The sequence below is a fragment of the Geotrypetes seraphini genome, chromosome 4 (genome assembly GCF_902459505.1).
Source record: "Geotrypetes seraphini chromosome 4, aGeoSer1.1, whole genome shotgun sequence".
NCBI classification, from domain to species: Eukaryota; Metazoa; Chordata; class Amphibia; order Gymnophiona; family Dermophiidae; genus Geotrypetes; species Geotrypetes seraphini.
Window position 1 is genome coordinate 323,994,594 of NC_047087.1, and position 18,721 is coordinate 324,013,314.

At 41.6% G+C, this 18,721-nt stretch overlaps 1 protein-coding gene across 1 annotated transcript in view; it reads left to right on the forward strand.

Moving 5' to 3' along the window:
- BUB3 (BUB3 mitotic checkpoint protein) overlaps positions 1 to 18,721 on the forward strand; it is a 170,782-nt gene that overhangs the window by 36,124 nt on the left and 115,937 nt on the right. Inside the window, 1 exon segment of the mRNA XM_033942986.1 lies at positions 11,745 to 11,814. Coding sequence (XP_033798877.1) covers positions 11,745 to 11,814 — 70 coding nt within the window.

The following is an 18,721-nucleotide window of genomic DNA, read 5'->3' on the forward strand; positions in this document are numbered from 1 at the left end:
GTCATCGCAGGACCTTCCTGCACTTCAGTGTGGCTGCCGACTCTGCTTCGGAATAAGTACGGCAGCCGCGCTGAGGTGCAGGTGCCATTTAGAGCAGCTCGGAAGGTTCTGGATCCAGCCGGCTGTGTACCCCCCTAAGGCTGGCACCCGGGGCGGTCTGCCACTGTATGAGGGGACAAAAAATAATAAAAAGAATGGATAACTTGACCTATTTAGACATGTCATACAATTATAACCACAAAAATATGTCATAAAATGTAATTCTAAACTCAAAGACTCCAGACGAAAACCAGACTATAGAAAGCAAACCAGAAAAGACCAGGTAGATGGAAAGTGAAACCTGGGAAAGATCTAAATTATTGTTCAAATGAGCTTCTATTAAAACCAAAGAATAAAACCACAGCACTCGGGAAAGTAAAAAAGGGAGAGTAAAATGGACTTAATAAAAAGGTCTCTGCACTGATGAGATAAACTCGTACGCAGAATAAATGTGAACACGCGACAATGGGGCTATGATATTTGATCTATTGAAAGAGGCGCCAAAAAAGTGTCGGTAGTGGATTGAATGCACACTGATAGGGGAGGGGCATCGGACTGTTAAAAAATGCTGCTTTAATAAATAAATGAAAATACTGATGAAAAACTAAATAAAAACCCAAAACCATGATAAAATGCCGAACCTGAAATCAAGTGGTAGTGAAAGTAGCATAAGGCACCCGTAGTACTGTTAGTGCCAGAACTGCTTAGAATAAAGAACCGTTCTGTACATGAGGAGAAAAAAGAAAGAATGAGGTGATAAAATGTAAAGTGCGGCCCCTCACTGCACCACTTGATAAAACTAAGGAGCGATGTTCTAGAGCAGGGGTTCCCACACTTTTTGGGCTTGCAAGCTACTTTTAAAATGACCAAGTCAAAATGATCTACCAACAATAAAATTTTAAAAAAGCACACTGTACGCATAGAAAATGTTAATTATCATTCCTATTCCAGGGTTTTTCAAAGAGGTCAAAGCAGATGACTCTATGCACTGTCACCTCAGTAACAACCATACAAAAATAGACAAATATACCCCCTCCCTTTTTACTAAAACACTATAGCAGTTTTTAGCGCAGGGAGCTGCGCTGAATGCCCAGCGCTGCTCTCGAAGCTCATAGGCTCCCTGCACTAAAAACCTCTATTGCGGTTTAGTAAAAGGGGACCTTAGTGTAAAATATAGACAGCAGATATAAATTCAGACACATTTTGATCACTAAATTTAAAATAAAATCATTTTTCCTACCTTGTCTGGTGATTTCATGAGTCTCTGGTTGCACTTTCTTCTTCTGACTGTGCATCCAATCTTTCTTCCCTTCTTTTAGCCTGTATGCTTCCTCTCCTCCAGACCTCATTCCCTCCCCCAACTTTTCCTTCCTCTCTCCCTGCCCTTTCTTTTTTTTCTGTTTCTCTTCTTTCCTTCTGTCTCCCTGCCTGCCCTTTTTCTTTCTTTCTCCCTGCCCTCCCCCAAGCCACTGCCACTGCCATCGGGGACCAGGGACCCAAACCACCACCAATAACAGACCCCAAACCGCCACCAATAACAGGCCCCAAACCGCCACAAATAACAGGCCCGAAAACCGACTCTGCCCCAAGCTCTCCCTACTTCGGCCGACCAGCATTCCTCTCCCCGACGTCAATTCTGCTGTCGGGGAGAGGAAGGCTGATCGGCCCAAGATCGCGATTGACCTATTGGGGGAAATGCTGCCGGGTCCTGCCTTCGCGGAAATAGAAAGTAGGCAGCAAGAAGAGCAAATGCTTCACTAACCTGTCTCCCGCCCTAGCCCATAGCGAATGCTTGCTTCATCTTGTCAACATGTGCATGCCGGCTTCCCCCCCCCCCTCCCGGACATAAATTCCGGTTTTGGAGGGAAGAGAAGGGAAGCCGGCACGCACACGTTAGAGCCCCGGAGCATAAGTTCGCTACGGGCTGAAATCTCCAAGCCGGGTTTTTTTGTTTTTTTTTAATGTTCAGCAGTGGCGGCAGCAGCAGATGATAGCCGGGCGCTTGTCTAAATTAGCTGGGCGGACCGCCCAGCTAAAAGGCCCTAGGGAGAACACTGCAATAGGAGGAAATATTTTTTCACTCAGAGAATAGTTAATCTCTGGAATGCATTGACAAAGGTTGTGGTAAGAGCTGGGAACTGGCAGAGATTATAGTAAGAGCTGGGAACTGGCAAAAGGGCTTCCCTGGCGAAGCACAGCCGCACATCTTTCACAAAACCCCTGAGTGGGCCGCAGGCGCTCCTGCCAGAGCCTTTTGGGCATCCTTGTCCAGCTTTTTCTCTAGAATTATAAGCATGATGTATGAAGCATTTCTAAATTACAGTGGTCACGGTGATCTCTCGGGTCGTGATGGTGGTAGTGCCAGGGATTATTCCCTTTAAGGAGCTGGTTTTAAGAAAGGTTTCGACAATTTCCTGGAGGAAATGTCCATAGTCTGTTATTGAGAAAGACATGGGGAAAGCCACTGCTTGCTCTGGATCGTTAGCATGGAGTGTTGCTACTCCTTCGGTTTTGGCCAGGTACTAGGGACCTGGATTGGTTACCATGAGAATGGGCTACTGGGCTTGATGGACCATTGATCTGACCCAGTAAGGCTATTCTTATGCTCTTAAAATGGGGAGACAAAACATTTTTTAGACATCAGTGATAGGAAGAAGTGCAAAATAGTACTGCCCGATTCCCGATTCGGCTGACTCTCGCCCCCTAAAGCAGGAGCGGCAGCGCTGCTCTTGTTGGCCGGCCGCTGCCGCACCTGCTTTAGAGGGCGAGGGGGGAGGGTCAGTCACGAAGTGCTGCTTTCCGTCTCCCCCCCCCCCCGGCGTCCGGTTCCCCCCCTCTTGGCGTCTGGCTTCCCCCAGAAGATCGCGGTGTTAGCAAAAATGCTAACGCCGCGATCTTCTGTGCAGGCTACTCTTCAAAGGTAAACTTTGCGGGAAGGCCCGTGGGGAAGCCGGACACCAGTGGGCGGGCAGGGGGAACTTGCAGGCCTTCCGGGGGGGGGGGACAGGCAGGCAGGCCTTCATGGGTGGGATGCAGGCCTTCAGGGGGGACAGACCTTCAAGGGAGGGGGGCCTGGTGTAGAAATACATGGAGGGAGGGAGTGAAGGGGGGTTCAAAGAGACGTGCATATGCTGGACTTTGGGGGGGAAAAAATAATGGGTCTAAAAATAGAGGAGAAGAAGGGAGATGATGGACAATGGAATTTAGGCAGGGAAGGAACAGAAAGGGAGAGAAATTGGACACAAGGGATGGTGTGGAGTGGGGATAGAGATAGGAGGGTAGTTGAGAAAAGAAAGGGAGAGATGGTGGACCCTGGGTGGTGGGGAAGGAGGGAGAGATGCTGGATGAAAAGGTGGGTCTGTGGAGGGAAATGAAAAAAAGGAAAGATGCCAGAGGACAGAGATGGCAGGTGGATGGTTAGCAAGAAGAAAGAAGGAGACCCTGGCAAATAAGTTATCAGAAGACAACCAGAGCCTGGGACCAACAAGATAAGAAGATGCTAGGCAGGAGATGGAAAGAAAGGGACAGGGAGTTACAGCCTGACCAGTGGAGAGGGAGGGGGATTCTGAAAGTGGTGAGCCATGTGGATGAGGTCAAAAGGGAAATGACAAGATGAGTGAGAGAACAGTGAGTACAGTGGTAGAAATGTGGTAATGGGGAGTAGATAGAAGGAAATAGGAGGCTGGGAAAGGAGTGAGATGGGAAATAGGAGAGCTAGGGACTGAGAGAAGATGGAGAATTGAGAGGTAGCTGAACATTTATAAAGAAGAAGGGTGAGAAAGAAGGCAAGATTTGTGTGGACAGAGGCAAAAAAGAGAAAAAGTTAAGAAGGCTGAAAGGGAAAAATCAATATGTTGGAGACAGGCATAAGGAAAGAATGGAACAGTATTGAGAAGAGGAGAAAAACTGGACAGCAGACATTGGAAAGATTGGTAGAAGATCGACAAAAAGCAGAAAGAGAAACTGGGACCAAGATGATGGAAAAACAAAACATCCAGACAATAAGGTAGAAAAAATAGTTTTATTATGAATTTATTAACTGGAATATGTTAGCTTTGGGATATGTGCATCACAATTATTTTTGTATTCAGTAGCGGTCATATACAGCTGATTTGGGGGAGGGACTGGAGCCCAAAATTAGTGGAGGGGCACCAAAGTTTCTCCCTGCCTGAGTGCAATTTATAAATACTTGAGCTAGTGGAAATTCCCAAACCCTGCCAACTGAAGACATCTTCCTCCAGTCTGGCAACTCAAAATCTCCAAGCTTTGCAGCCAAAGGCAATGCCCCTGCTTTCATGCATACATGAAAACTAAGGGGGGGGGGCAGGGAGGAGGTCCAAAAGAGCAGTAATATTTACCTTGATTAAATGATCCTCCACGTGCGCTGCTGACAGCTGATTCAGCATCCCCGCTCTGATGAGGCTCACCTCTGAAGAGGCTCACCATAGCTGTAATAGAAGTGAATGGGAGAACCAGGAACGCGCATCCTTGCTCATCAGAGTGGGGATGCGGAAGCCTGTGGCTGCTCCCACTGTCAGCGGTGTACGTGGAGGATCACTCAGTCAGGGTAAGAATTACTGCTTTTTTGGGTTCCTCTCCACAGTGTCCCTTTAATGAAGGTTTATTATTAGATACGCACATCTTCTATATTAGTGATTGCAAATTTGGGACCTGCTCAGCCTTTTTTTTTGCTCATTAGCTAGTGTTGGTGTTTGTGCGGCTCCAGAAAATCTTTTTTGTCCAATGTGGCCCAGGGAAGCCAAAAGGTTGGACACCCCTACCCTACTCCTTCACCGTGAGCAGGGAGGGGTAACTTTCATAGCGTTCCAGATCGTGGGCCAACCCTCTTCCTCACTCCTACTTCTTCACTGTAAGCAGGGTGGGTTAATTTGCATAGCATCAAATTTGCACCAACATATTTCCCCGTCCCGTCCCACCCGGCTATTTTTTCGTGCCACCCGGCTAGAAAAAATTTCTGGGAGAACACTGGATACACATTTCAAATCTGACAAATTGTAATCACAAAACAGAAAATAAAATTATTTTTCCTACCTTTTGTTGTCTGGTCATTATTCAAATCCCAGCTCTCTTCCCTCCTGCCCTCCCATGGGTCCATCTCTCCTCCTCTGTCTCCATGATCCAACATTTTGCTCCCTCTCTTTTCTGTTTTCTTCTTCCCTCCCCCTTTGATGCTGAACAATGAAATGGAGGGGAAAAAAGAGAGATGCTGCATCTCTGCCTTCCATCCACAGACCTAACATTTCTCCCTCCTTCCCATCCCAAGATCCAACTTATCTCAAGTTTCAAGTTTATTGGTTTTTTATACCCCGATCATAAAACAAATATCTGACCGGTTAACAATAAAATTTAGATAGGAAAGAAAGAAGTATTTAAATGTGTTTAGAGAAATTAGTGAGAAAAATAGAAACATTTAAGACGTATGGACAGACCTGACAGTGAGGGTAAGTGGGAAGGTTGGGAGAAAGTTACATAATCTTAGGAGAAATGAGATAGAGGGAAGGGATATAACACAGGGGGCGGGGGTGCCTGGTATGAGTGATATGCTCTTAGGATGATAATTGGATTGATAATCTCCCTTTCTCTTCCCAACTGACCCCATCCCATCTCTCCCCCTGCCTACCTGCCTCCCTTCCCCAGGTCCACCATTTCTTCCTTTCTTTTCCCAACAATTCTCCCTTCAAATATCTTTTTCCCTCTTCCTCCACACCAATGCTATAAATTCTGTGCAGGGTATCAGGATTATGCAGGTAAGATGAACTAGACCATTTCTAGAATGCTTTTGAAGAGTTATCAAATGTATCTACAATTGATCTGGATCTCTAGAGCAGTGTTCCTCAACCTTTGGACACCTTTGGACCGGCGGAAATAAAATAATTATTTGTGCACCAGCACCAGTCCACGGACCGGCAGTTGAAGAATTAGTCAAGTTGGTGTGGTTGTCTTGTTTTGCAAACCAAAGGGTGGATTGGAAGGAGGTCAGCAGTAATTTGAAATACAAGAAGTTAGCATGAGTGCTGTTTTTCAGCCAGTGACATTCCACAGATCGGGCACAGAAGCAAAAGCGGTGGATTTTGGACGTCAGCCAGAGCTGGGGTTTGGCACGCTTTACAGAATGTGAAATGGGAGGAATGAGGGTATGAAGAACAAAGGAGAATAGTATTATAGGAAGAGACTGCCTCATTTACAGACTTACATAGAGAGTAGTAGTTGAGAGGAGGGGGAAGACTAGTGGAAAGAGTGCAATAGCCTGAAGATTCCTGAAAGTATTGGTGGTGATTGGTCATATCTGTTGGGCAGGATAATGGCTAGAGAAGGGAAGAATTAAAGTGGAGATGTTAGTAATTTGAGCAGTCGGAGGACAAGATCAAGGCAGTGGTCATTCTGGTGCATGGGGGTATCAGTGCACAGCTGAAGATTGAATTAGAGCAAGAAACATTGGGGTTTAAGTGTCGGAGATGAATGTTAAAATCAAGGATATGGGAAGGAGCAAAGGTTCGAGAAAGATGGCAAGCCAGGAGTCGCGGTCAGTGAGAAAGGAAGATGGGGATTTGTCAGGGGGTCGATAAATGACTGCTATTCAAAGAGAGAGGGGAGTGAATAAAAAGATGGCGTGGACTTGAAGGATGAGAAGCAGTGAGAGTGAGGTAGGAGAAGAGGTTGAAATCTACATGAGAGTGAGAATAACAGCCCAACCTCTGCAACCAACTCCTCCGCAACCAACTGGGCAAGATGTGTGGGATAAAAGAACCTCAGTGGCATAGAGCAGTGACTTGAAAACAGACTGAAGGGCAGAGCCAGGTATCGGTTAGTGCAAGAAGATGGAAAGAATGAGAGATAGAGGTCATGGACATAAGAGAGCTTGTTGGAGATAGAGCGGGCATTCCACAGGGCACATGAGAAAGGTAGAGAAGAGGAAAGGAGAGGAATGGAGGCTCATGGGACCATCAGTTTTCCGTAGAGTCAAGAAGCTGTCTCTTTGGTTTCTACTCAACATGTCAAACTTAGATAATCTTGTCGTCTTTCTCTTCATAACTTCATTTTTAAAATCATTCTTTGGAATTTGGTTAAATTTTCTTTGATTTCTGATTTTTTTTGGCGTTTGGGCCACTTGGAGACTTTTTTCTCTCTAGGATGCAATGGGTTTTTTATATACTTTTTCACTTGAGCTCCTTTGGCCATTAAGTGTTTTGGCCTCGTTTTGGAGGGAAAAATGGCCATGTCAAAGATTATGCCGAGTGGCTTCAAGAAATATACTCTATGTAATTGAACCATTTTAGGTTCTGACCCCCAGAATTGGTGTTTTCAGTGTCTATGTCCTTACCTCATTTGCTGTGACCTCTGTTTGCATATGCAAAAGAGGATATTTAAAGCCTGACAACTTCAACGTGAAAGACTTTTTGGTTTGGCATAGACATTGAGCATAGTGGGAGATTCAGGACTCGACACAGACTGCATCAACACCGGCATCAGTATGAGCACAATGTGCACCAACACCACATAGAGAGTGTCGAGCATTGGGCTGTCTTTAAAGGCAAGACTCAACATCTTCCTCCATTCTACATTGAGGAATGTAGCAAATAAGCTAAAAAGCATAAATATTCTTCCTCTTCTAGACATGGCATGGTGTCATCCCAGGCATCCACCTTTTTGATACATACAGTAGTAAGTGTTGATACACCATACATTGCTCTCCATTGTTGGCAGATCATGTCTCCTCCCAGGTGTGCCTCAACATTGAGGTCTCACATGTCCAGACAACATGCACCACAGATTGTTTCTGCGCTGATGTCTTTCTTGGTGCAGACGCCAACTTTCCAGCAGGAGATCAGGGGCTATGTAGTGTTTGGGGCTACTGCAGATGCAGCCTATACATTCTTTAAAAGCATCTATGCTTGCCTCAGCCTAGCCTGAGGAAACATTGAGGCATCGATGAGGACAAGATCACGCATCCCCACTCAATGTTGCAAATTGTGGTTGACACCCATTCACCACGTGCATCCTCATCAGCAGAGGGATTTATGTTCTGGGTCACAGCATTGATGCACACTCCCAGATTTGCCTAGGAGAGAGTATTTTGATGAGTCTTATTCAGATATCTCAAACCACTCTGATTTGCCAAATTTGTTAGAAGAATCCTATGGCATACCTTCTGATTCTTTTCCTCCACTTCAAAGGATCTCCACAAGAGAGCATATCCTTTACTGGCTTTATAAGGCAAATGGATCAATCTTTTCCCATTAAAATGGAGACAGAGGAAGACAAGGTTGAAGAACTGGCTGATACAATTAAACGCACAGATACCATGTCAACTTTGTCTGAACCTCAAACATTTTAGTTGTCTTCTAGAATATACTTTGCTCTCTCCAATATTTCTAACTTATAATGAAGAGTCCCTACTTCATTCCAACCCCTACTCATTAGCATTAATTACATAGTTTCTTTCACCGATCAAATAAATGCTTTTTGCTTCTTGGCTGTGGTATCTGCTGTCATTGAAGCGTCTAGGAAACCTTCCACTCAGCGCTGTTATTGCTTTAACTAGACACGCTTATCTTCCTGATGTTCATTACATTCTCTAGAGCCTCTCTCATGTCCATTTCTGTCCATCTTCGATTGCCTTCTCTACCTCTCTAATTCTGGCTTAAAAACTAATTTGGTTAGAGTCCCATCTCAGTGCTTTAGTGAATTTCATTCTTGCCAGAAAGACAAACTGCTTTCTGTAAATCCCTTCGTAGCTCATTTTATGAAATTATTCCACACACAACCACCTCACAAAACTCGCTCTGTCATTTGGACTTTAATGTGGTTTTCTCTGCTCTTATGAAATCTCCATTTGACCTGCTTACATCTTGCTCTCTCAAACTACTCATTTGGAAAGTAATTTTCCTAATAGTCTTCACGTCTTCATGTCATGTGAGTGAACTTCAAGTCCTTGTATTAGATCCTCGCTATACAAGGTTCTGTCATGACAGGGTAGTCCTTCGAACACATCCAGAATTCCACCTCAACCAGTCCGTCGTTTTGTCTGTTTTCTTTTCAAAGTCACATTGTCATTATGGAGAAGCAGCCCTTACACCTTACCCTCCCAGCTCTTTCTTGCCTTTGATCCTAATAGGCTAGACATTGCTGTATCCAAAAGAACCATCTCCACTTGGCTAACAGACTGTATCTCCTTTGTGTATACTCAGGCTGTGTGTCAGTTCAAGTATATGGGCTATGGCTGCCTTATTTTCGCTATGCATCTGTTGAACATATGTGCAAAGTGGCTTCTTGGTCCTCAGTCCATACATTGACTTCTCTCTACTGATTAGAGAACAATTCCCAGAAGAGACAGAATGTCTGGGCAAGCAGTTCTGCAGAATCTATTCTATACTTAAAGCCAATTTCCCTCCATCCCTATAGGGTTTGGCCAGGCTCCTGTATATTCAGTGTTTAATCGCTTCCAGAGACATGATACTGGCAGCTTGGTATTCCCATATGTGAGAATATTATGTCTGCTTGTCCTCGGAGAAAGCAAAGGTGTTGTCTGAGGACAGCAGGCATATATTCTCACAACCTGCCTGCCCACTAGAGAGTTGCGCGGGGACAGAAATCCCACCCATCCCCACCTGTCCCCGTGAGGAATCCCTTCCGTCCCCGTGAGGAATCCCCTCTGTCCCCACCCGTCCCCGCGAGGAATCCCCTTCGTCCGCGCCCGTCCCTAAAAACTTCAAAAATAGTTTTTTCATTTAATTATGCTACTGAATTAAAGGCTCTGGTAGAGACCCATTTACAAATAAGCAAAGACACTTTATTAATTTGGAAATATTAATTGAGAAGAATACATACTTTGTAAACGGGTTTCTACCAGAGCCTCTAATGTAAATATAAAATATAAATACTCAGCTGATGAGAACCCCCAGGCTGTCAGCTGAGGACTTCCTTTGCAGTTGGCCAAGCTTGGCAGGCAACAGTAGCGTCCCTGAGTCACAGATGCTGGCACCTCAGTGGCTCATGGATGTTGCCAGCGACTGCTGTGCTTGGTGGAGAGGAGTTCTGGTCGTCTCTAGAGGAGGTCCTCTGCTGGCGGTGCTTGGAGATCCCCACCAGTCGCAGCAAGGGTCAGCAAGTACTTCAACACTGTAGAAATAAAACCAGAAATGCATTTCCTTTTCTTTTGAACACAATACAAAGACATCTGCTATATACATTTCCCAAAGCTAACATATTTTAGGCAATAAATTCCATTTTTTACCTCTAGAGGGGGTGGGTCATTAGAGTGGGCAGACTTGATGGGCTATGGCCCTTTTCTGCCATAATTTTTCTATATTTGTTGTCTGGAGACTTATTTTTCCATAAAGTTGGTCCCAGTTTCTTTTTTCCACTTTCCCATCTTCTGTAAATTCTTCTTTTGCTGTCCATTGGTTCCTCCTACCATGGTCCAGCATTTATCCCTTTCTCATCTTTCGCCCCTGCCCACCAGTCCCATGCCCAACATTTCTCCTTCTGTCACCACTCTCTAGCACCATGCCATATCTCTCCCTCCATTCCCTTCACCACTATGTCCAACATTCCTCCCTCTTGCATCCATTTCAATCTTTCCGTTCCACCACAATATTTCTCCCTCTCATCTGTACCTCACTCCTCCCTATGACCAAAAGTTCTCCTTTCTTCCATTCCCTGTGTACACAACCATCTCTCCCTTCCTCTCTCCCAAGTTCATGCCTTCTGTGTCCAAAAATGCATTCTCTTCCCCACCTCAGCATCTTTCCCTCCCTTCCTCTCTCCCAAGTCCATGCCTTCTGTGTCCAAAAACACATTCCCTCCCCCACCTCAGCATCTCTTTCCCTCCCTTCCTCTCTCCCAAGTTCATGCCTTGTGTCCAAAAAAACACTCCCTCCCCCCTTTTGTGTTCCGCGTTTGTCTCCCAAGTTCGACCTCCTTCTGTCCTGCAATTGCCTCCCAAGTTCGTGTCCAGCCCTCATCTGCCAACAAATTACCAACTTTCTCATCCAAAAGGAGCTCAAGCCACGAGGCTCGTCTTCTGTTTCCTGCCTGCCCTGCCGCAGCACACATAGCCGACCGGAAGTCTTCCCCAATGTCAGCGTTGACGTTGGAGGGCGGGCTTTGCGTAAGTCTTCCCTCCGATGTCAGCGCTGACATCGGGGAAGACGTCCAGTCAGCTATGTGTGCTGCGGCAGGGCAGGTAGGAAAAGAAGACGAGCCTCGCGGCTCAAGTTGTATTGAACCCCGCAGGATCCCCGAGATCACGAGGGGCTTCCCCACGGGATCCCCGTGACCCGAAGGGGGAACTCACGGGATTCCCGTCGTTCCCGTTCCCGTACAGCTCTCTAGTGCCCACTTCCCCTAGTTGGCTTCTTAGCTTTGTTACGGAACTGATAGTCCTGCGAGCCAACATCGGGCAGGAAGGTACTGGCTCAGCATGGCAGTGTCTGTACCAAGTTCCATGGATATCGCCCACATGTGAGAAAATATGCTTGTTTGTCCTCTGAGAATACCTGCTACAGGTAAGTATCTTTGCTTTTTCCTGTAGCATCCCCTGCCTGTATATGCTCATAGCTCTGCTTATGCACCTGTGTATCCTTTGTTTAGTACTGAAACCCACATGCTCCTCTGCTCTTTCTTTCCTTTAGCTTCACATAGTCATGAACCTATAATGCAAAGATGTTGGTCTTGTGTTGCAGAATCCAACCCATGCATGGAGTGGGGGATTAGATCTCCAACTGAAGATGCATGATCTGAACACAGATGCAGGTAATTTATTGAAACAAACTGATTTTGTATATGCATTGCACACCTGGGATGTTGGGTGTACTGCAGAGATCTGTTCTTTCCAGTGCTGTTGTAAGTGACAAATACTTGGTCACCAACTAGAGACAAATATTTTAAGGGACGTTCAGAAGCTCACTCCAGAATAGTATCTAGTAAAAATGAAGCTAAACTCCCAATGTCTTCTAGGACAGTGTTTCCCAACTTCATCAAGATGAGTACCCCCAAGCTTCAAGCAGCAGCAGAAAGAATTTGGTCTTGGAGGATGAGTTGTACAATGTCAGCATCTATGAGACAAATTTTTTTATGTTGCACCGAGCTTTCTGGACCCCTGTGCGTTTACAAAAGTTAGATAGCTCTAAGTCAAATAAATTTTGGCATTGTCATCTCGAAGCAGGGACTTTAGATCATTTATTATTCTACTGTCCATTCATTTTGGCTTTTTGGAAATTGATTTGGGGCCAAATAAATTGTTTGTTAGAAAATCCTGTGGCTTGCTTTATCCTATGATACTATTTTATTTGGAATGTCAATGAGGAAGAAAAGTCAAATTTCTGCAAAGAATAATAAGTTATTACTTATGATAGGAGTTGCCATTCAGCAGATTACATTTAATTGGGATAGATTAAATTATAATTTTTGGTGGAATTCACTGTGTCATATGTATAAGATGGAAAGAACGTTAGCGTTACAGAAAGGAAATTTTAATAACTTTCAGGAGGTTTGGAGACCATTAATGAGTATTGTAATGAATAACATATCATTTTTCTCCAGTTGGTATAATTGTACAGGAATGGGGAGGTTGGAGGAAGTTTAATTTATATTGATGGGTTAGATTAATAGAGAATAATATATATATGTAATCACATGTGTAATATTAGGGTTAGGAAGGAGGGATTTATTTTTATTTTTAATTGTGAAATTAATAATAGATGATGCTCAAGTGATATTGTATAAGTTTAACTGTTATCTGTCACACTTGTTGTAAGATGAAAAAATGAATAAAGAATTTAAAAAATACAAAGCATCAGAAAGATTTTGAAATGGACATTTTATTGTTAAACAGTTAACTAACTAGACAGCATAGATAACAAATACAGGTGACTGCAACTGGCATGCAAACCAAAACATAGTTGACATAATCTGTTATATTTCACTCTCACTATTTGATCCCTTGACAGGTGCTGTGGTGTTCTTACAAACTGAGTAAAATGAATAATGAGATTTACAGAGAGGGCCTATTTCTATAAAATAAAAAGAGGGGGAAAAAGTTCTCCTCAAAAGCTGCCCATATTGACCAATCCCGTGTCATCTCTTCTCTGGAGAAAATGAAACAAGAAATCTTTGAATTCTTCACTTTTAAGGGACGAATGAACATGTGGATAAAGTTGAGCTGGCTGATATTGTGTATTTGGTTTTTCAAAAGGCATTTGTCAAAGTACCTCATGAAAGACTTCTGAGGAAATTAGAAAATCATGGGATAGGAGATAATATCCTGTTATGGATTGAGAACTGGTGAAAGACAGAAAACAGAGTGTGGGTTTAAATTGTCAGTATTTTCAATTGAGAAGAGTAAATAATGGGGTTCCCCAGAGGTCTGTCCTGCGACCTTTGCTTTTTAACATATTTATCCATGATTTAGAGATGGGAATAACTAGTGAGATAATTAAATTTGCTGATAACTCAAAGTTCTTTGATCATAAGAGGATTGTGAAAAATTGCAAGAGGACCTGTGAGACTGGCAAACTGGACGTCGGAATCGCAGATGACATTTAATGGGAGCAAGTGCAAAGTGATGCATGTGAGAAAGAGGAACCCGAACTATAGCTACGTGATGCTGGGTTCTTTGTTAGGAGCCATTGCCCAGGAAAAAGGATCTAGATGTCATCGTTGAGGATACGTTGAAACCCTCAGCTCAATGTATGGCAGCAGCTAAGAAAGCAAATGGAATGTTAGAAATTATCAGGAAAAGAAAGATGAAAATGTTATTTCTGTGATCCATCAAATGGTTTACCATCAAACACCATGGTATTTTCAACAAATCATTGCGAACTATAAACTAGATAGATCTTTACAATCTGAAAATAAAAATGTATTAACCTCAAGAAAGCAGACACCAGGGAAATGGCATTCAGCATAAAGATTATAAAATGAAACATGTGGAACATGTCTCTATACCTCTATTGGGAGACTGTTCCATGCATCTACCAGCCTATCACCTCTTAACTTCATCCTCTCTTCATGCCCTCTTATTCCAAAGCTTCCTTCAAATGGAGACTCAACTCATGCGCATTTACGCCACGAAGGTATTTAAACATAAGAATAGCCTTACTGGGTCAGACCAATGGTCTATCAGGCCCAGTAGCCCGTTCTCATGGTGGCCAACCCACGTCACTAGTATCTGGCCCAAACCCAAGGAGTAGCAATATTCCATGCTACCAAACTAGGGCAAGCAGTGGCTTCCCCCATGTCTTTCTCAATAACAGACTATGGACTTTTCCTCCAGGGAATTATCCAAACCTTTCTTAAAACCAGCTACGCTATCTGCTCTTACCACAATCTATGGCTTAACTATTCTCTGAGTGAAAACAATTTCCTCCTATTGGTTTTAAAAGTATTTCCCTGTAACTTCAAGTGTCCCCTAGTCTTTGTAATTTTTAACAGAGTAAAAAATCAATCCACTTGTACCCGTTCTACTCCACTCAGGATTTTGTAGACTTCAATCGTATCTCCCCTTAGCCGTCTCTTTTCCAAGAAGATGAGCCCTAACCTTTCCTCATACGAGAGGAGCTCCATCCCCTTTATCATCTTGGTCGTTCTTCTTTTAACTTTTTCTAATGTTACTATCTCTTTCTTGAGATAAGGAGACCAGAATTGAACGCAATACTCCAGATGAGGTCGCACCATGGAGCGATACAGGGGTATTGTAACATTGTTAGTCTTGTTAACCATCCTTTTTTAATAATTCCTAGCATCCTGTTTGCTTTTTTGGCCACCGCCACACATTTGGCGGAAGATTTCATCGTATTATCTATGATGATACCCAGGGCACAGCCTATGGAGGTCAGCTTTGAGTTCCTGCTTATTGATCACTGTGTTGATAGTTCCCACATGACTGGATTGGAGGGATAATGAAGAAGAAATTATGTTTCCTTGAGTCCATCCAGTCCAGAACCCGCCCTTAGCAATTTTGGCAACTGGCAGTTAATGAGAGTTTCATTGAAAGTTTTTGGTTGGAGAATATAGCAGGCTGATAATTCTCTGCTGCTTTTTGACACATTGCTTTATTTACTTATTTTAGAAAACTTCTACCATCTACTATTCTGGGTGGCTTACAATTCACATACATAATTAAAACAAACCAATCAAAATACAAATCGAGAGTACAAATGCATAAAATAGATAGACTCAGGAAATTTTGTCTCTTTAAAATTACTTCCAATTTAAGTATAGGCTTGTATAAACAAAAAGGCTTTTACCTGGTGACAAAATTCATCGCCGTTCCTGTCCCCACAGATATCTGCAGGAAACCATCTCCATGTCATTCTTTAAGGAGAGAGGGAAGAATCAGAGTAAAAATGGGCACAACCACTGATCCTCAAGCCTTGCATTGAAGAATGCTGGTTTAGAAGGACTGAGGTCAAGATAGACACTAAAGAATAACAAAGGATGGTTTCATGTGGCTATCCGTGGGGATGGGAAGGGCGATGAATTTTATCACTGTCATTCTTTTTTTTTTTTTTAATCTTTATTCATTTTTAATCATTCAACAAGTGTACAATTTAATATCATACATATTCTTGAAAACATCACTTGTAAGTCTATCAAGAAAAACAACAATTATATATATATAAACCCGTAACCCACCCCCCTTCCCATTATTATTAATAGTATACACAATAAAATAATAACCCTTCCCCCTCCCTATTATTCACGGTGTATAAATCAATAAAATAACTGGTGTTTAATCATCACAAAAAGATGTCAATGGCCCCCATATTTTTGAAAAGGTCTTATAATTTCCATTTTGTACAGCTAATGATCTTTCCATTTTGAACATATGACATAATGAGTTCCACCAAAAGGTGAAATTAAGTTTACTACAATCCTTCCAATTGCTGGTGATATGTTGAATAGCGACTCCAATCATGATTAATAAAAATTTGTTATTAAATGATGATATCTGACTCTTTTTTCTCATAGCTCTTCCAAATAAAACTGTATCATAAGATAGTGCTACATGATTTTCCAGTAAACTATTTACTTGATCCCAGATGGAATTCCAAAAGGCTAAAATATAGGGACAATAAAACAAAAGATGATCTAAAGTCCCTATTTCAAGATTACAATGCCAGCATCTATTAGACTTCAGTGTTCTCCCTAGGGCCCTTTTAGCCGGGCGGTCCGCCCAGCTAATTTAGATGAGCGCCTGGCTATCATCCGCTCGTGAATTCTGCTGCTGCTGCCCGCTGCTCAACATTAAAATCACTGTATTATGGAAACTCAAATAAGTCGGGAAGAATACTAGCAAATTACCTAAAAGTGAAAAAAAAGAAAACAAAAATAATTGCTATAAAAGATGAAAAAGGTGATACACTAACAAAAATTGAACCAATCTTAAAACAATTCCTAAAATTTTATAAATCTCTTTATTCTTCCGAGACTTATTTAAATAAAGAAAAAGAAGGTTTAGAATTCTTGAAACTATTAAAGGGTCCAAAAATTCCTGAACATATAAAGCGAAGTTTAGAAGAACAAATATCACTAAAAGAATTAGGAACAGCTTTGAAATCCCTTAGAGTTGGATCCGCTCCAGGTGGTGATGGTTATACAGTAGAATTTTATAAAACATTTCAAAATTTTTTATTACCCTATTTATTAAATCTTTTTCAATATCAACTAAATCAAGGTTGTACTAAAGGCACTATGGCAGAATCATTAACAATAGTTTTACCAAAGCCAAATAAAGATCCCACTTTGGTATCAGATTACAGACCAATTTCTTTAATAAATGTAGATGGAAAATTATTAGCAAAAATACTTGCGTTAAGATTGGCTAAAGCTCTTCCCCATATTATAAGTATGTCTCAAACAGGATTTGTTGCTCAAAGACATTCATCTCATAATACTAGATTAGCTTTCCATATGTTATACCTAACAAAGAAAATGAACGAGCCAACTTTTGCTGTTTCTTTAGATGCAGAAAAGGCTTTTGATAGAATAGAATGGACATTTATGTATCAGACATTGGATTGGTTTGGAATAGGTCCTGGATTCACACAAATGATACAAACACTATATAACTCCCCTTCTGCTAGATTATACATTAATAATACGTTTTCAGAAAAATTTAATCTACAAAGAGGAGTTAGACAAGGATGTCCTTTGTCTCCTTTATTGTTTGATATTGTTTTAGAACCCTTAATATTAGCAATCCAACAAGTAAAGGAGATACAAGGTATACCTCATTCGGATAAAGAATATAAAATATCAGCTTATGCTGATGATTTATTATTATATTTGAGGAACCCAAAATCTACCATTCCACATTTACTTGAACTGATTGAAAAATTTGGAAAATTTTCAGGATATAAGATAAACTGGAACAAATCAGAAGTACTTCCATTAAATATACATTGTACAAAAGGTTTATTTAAATCATTCTCTTTTGTTTGGAAAGAGGATGCAATTAAATATCTTGGAATTTGGATTACAAAAAATTTAGATGACACAATGAAAATTAATGAAAAAAATTTATTACAAAAAGTAACAGAGATGTGTGAGCAATGGAACCCTTTACACTTATCTTGGTGGGGAAGAATACAAACTGTTAAAATGATGATATTACCTGTAGTCTGTTACCAAATGGGAATGATACCAGTTTTCTTCCAAAATTCTTTTTATAAAAAATTAAATAAAATATTGACAAAGTTTATTTGGCTTGGGAAAAATCCCAGAATTGCTTTAGTGTCATTACAAAGATCAATTGCGGAGGGAGGGGTAAATTTTCCCAACTTTTATAGGTATCATCAAGCCTATATCTTACGTCATGGTATGTATTGGATCCTCCCAGAGCCCACTATAAATATACCAGATTGGTTTTGGCTAGAATGGAGACTTATGTTTCCATTACGTCTTAGTCATGTAGTTAGTATCACGATGCCAAGGCTATACAAAGAACATAAAATATTCATGGATACATGGAAAACTTTAAGATACATAAGTAATCTAACTCCTATTCCAATTAGTAAATCAACAACTCAAACAATTTGGTTAAACCCCAAGATCAAAATAGGCGGTTTCAAAATAATCTGGAAAAACTGGATGACAGCAGGTATTCGTATTTTAGACGACATAATAAAAAATGGTAAAATGCTGGAATTTTCACAATTGCAACATAAATTTGATCTTAATAAAACACAATATTTTAGATGGTTGCAATTGAAGCAATCCATTCAAGTAGGGTTCCCTGAATGGAAAAATCTTACTAATTATCACAGCTTGGAATTCTTGTGTTTCCAGATAAACTCAATAGGACATGAAGCTGCACAGTGGTATAAATTAATATCCGGATATATAAATAAAAAACCAAAAAATGGTCTTAGAGACATTTGGAGCATTGAGATAAAGCATCAAATTAGTGCATCTCAATGGCCACGACTTTGGTCTTGGAGGTTAAAATGTACGGTATCAGCATCTATGAGACAAACTTGGTTTTTTCTTTTACATAGAGCTTTATGGACCCCTACACGTTTACATAGAATTGATAGCTCTAAATCTAATAGATGCTGGCACTGTCATGTTGAAATTGGGACATTAGACCATCTTTTATTCTTCTGTCCATTCATCTTAACATTCTGGAAATCAATTTGGCCTCAAATTAATAGGATGT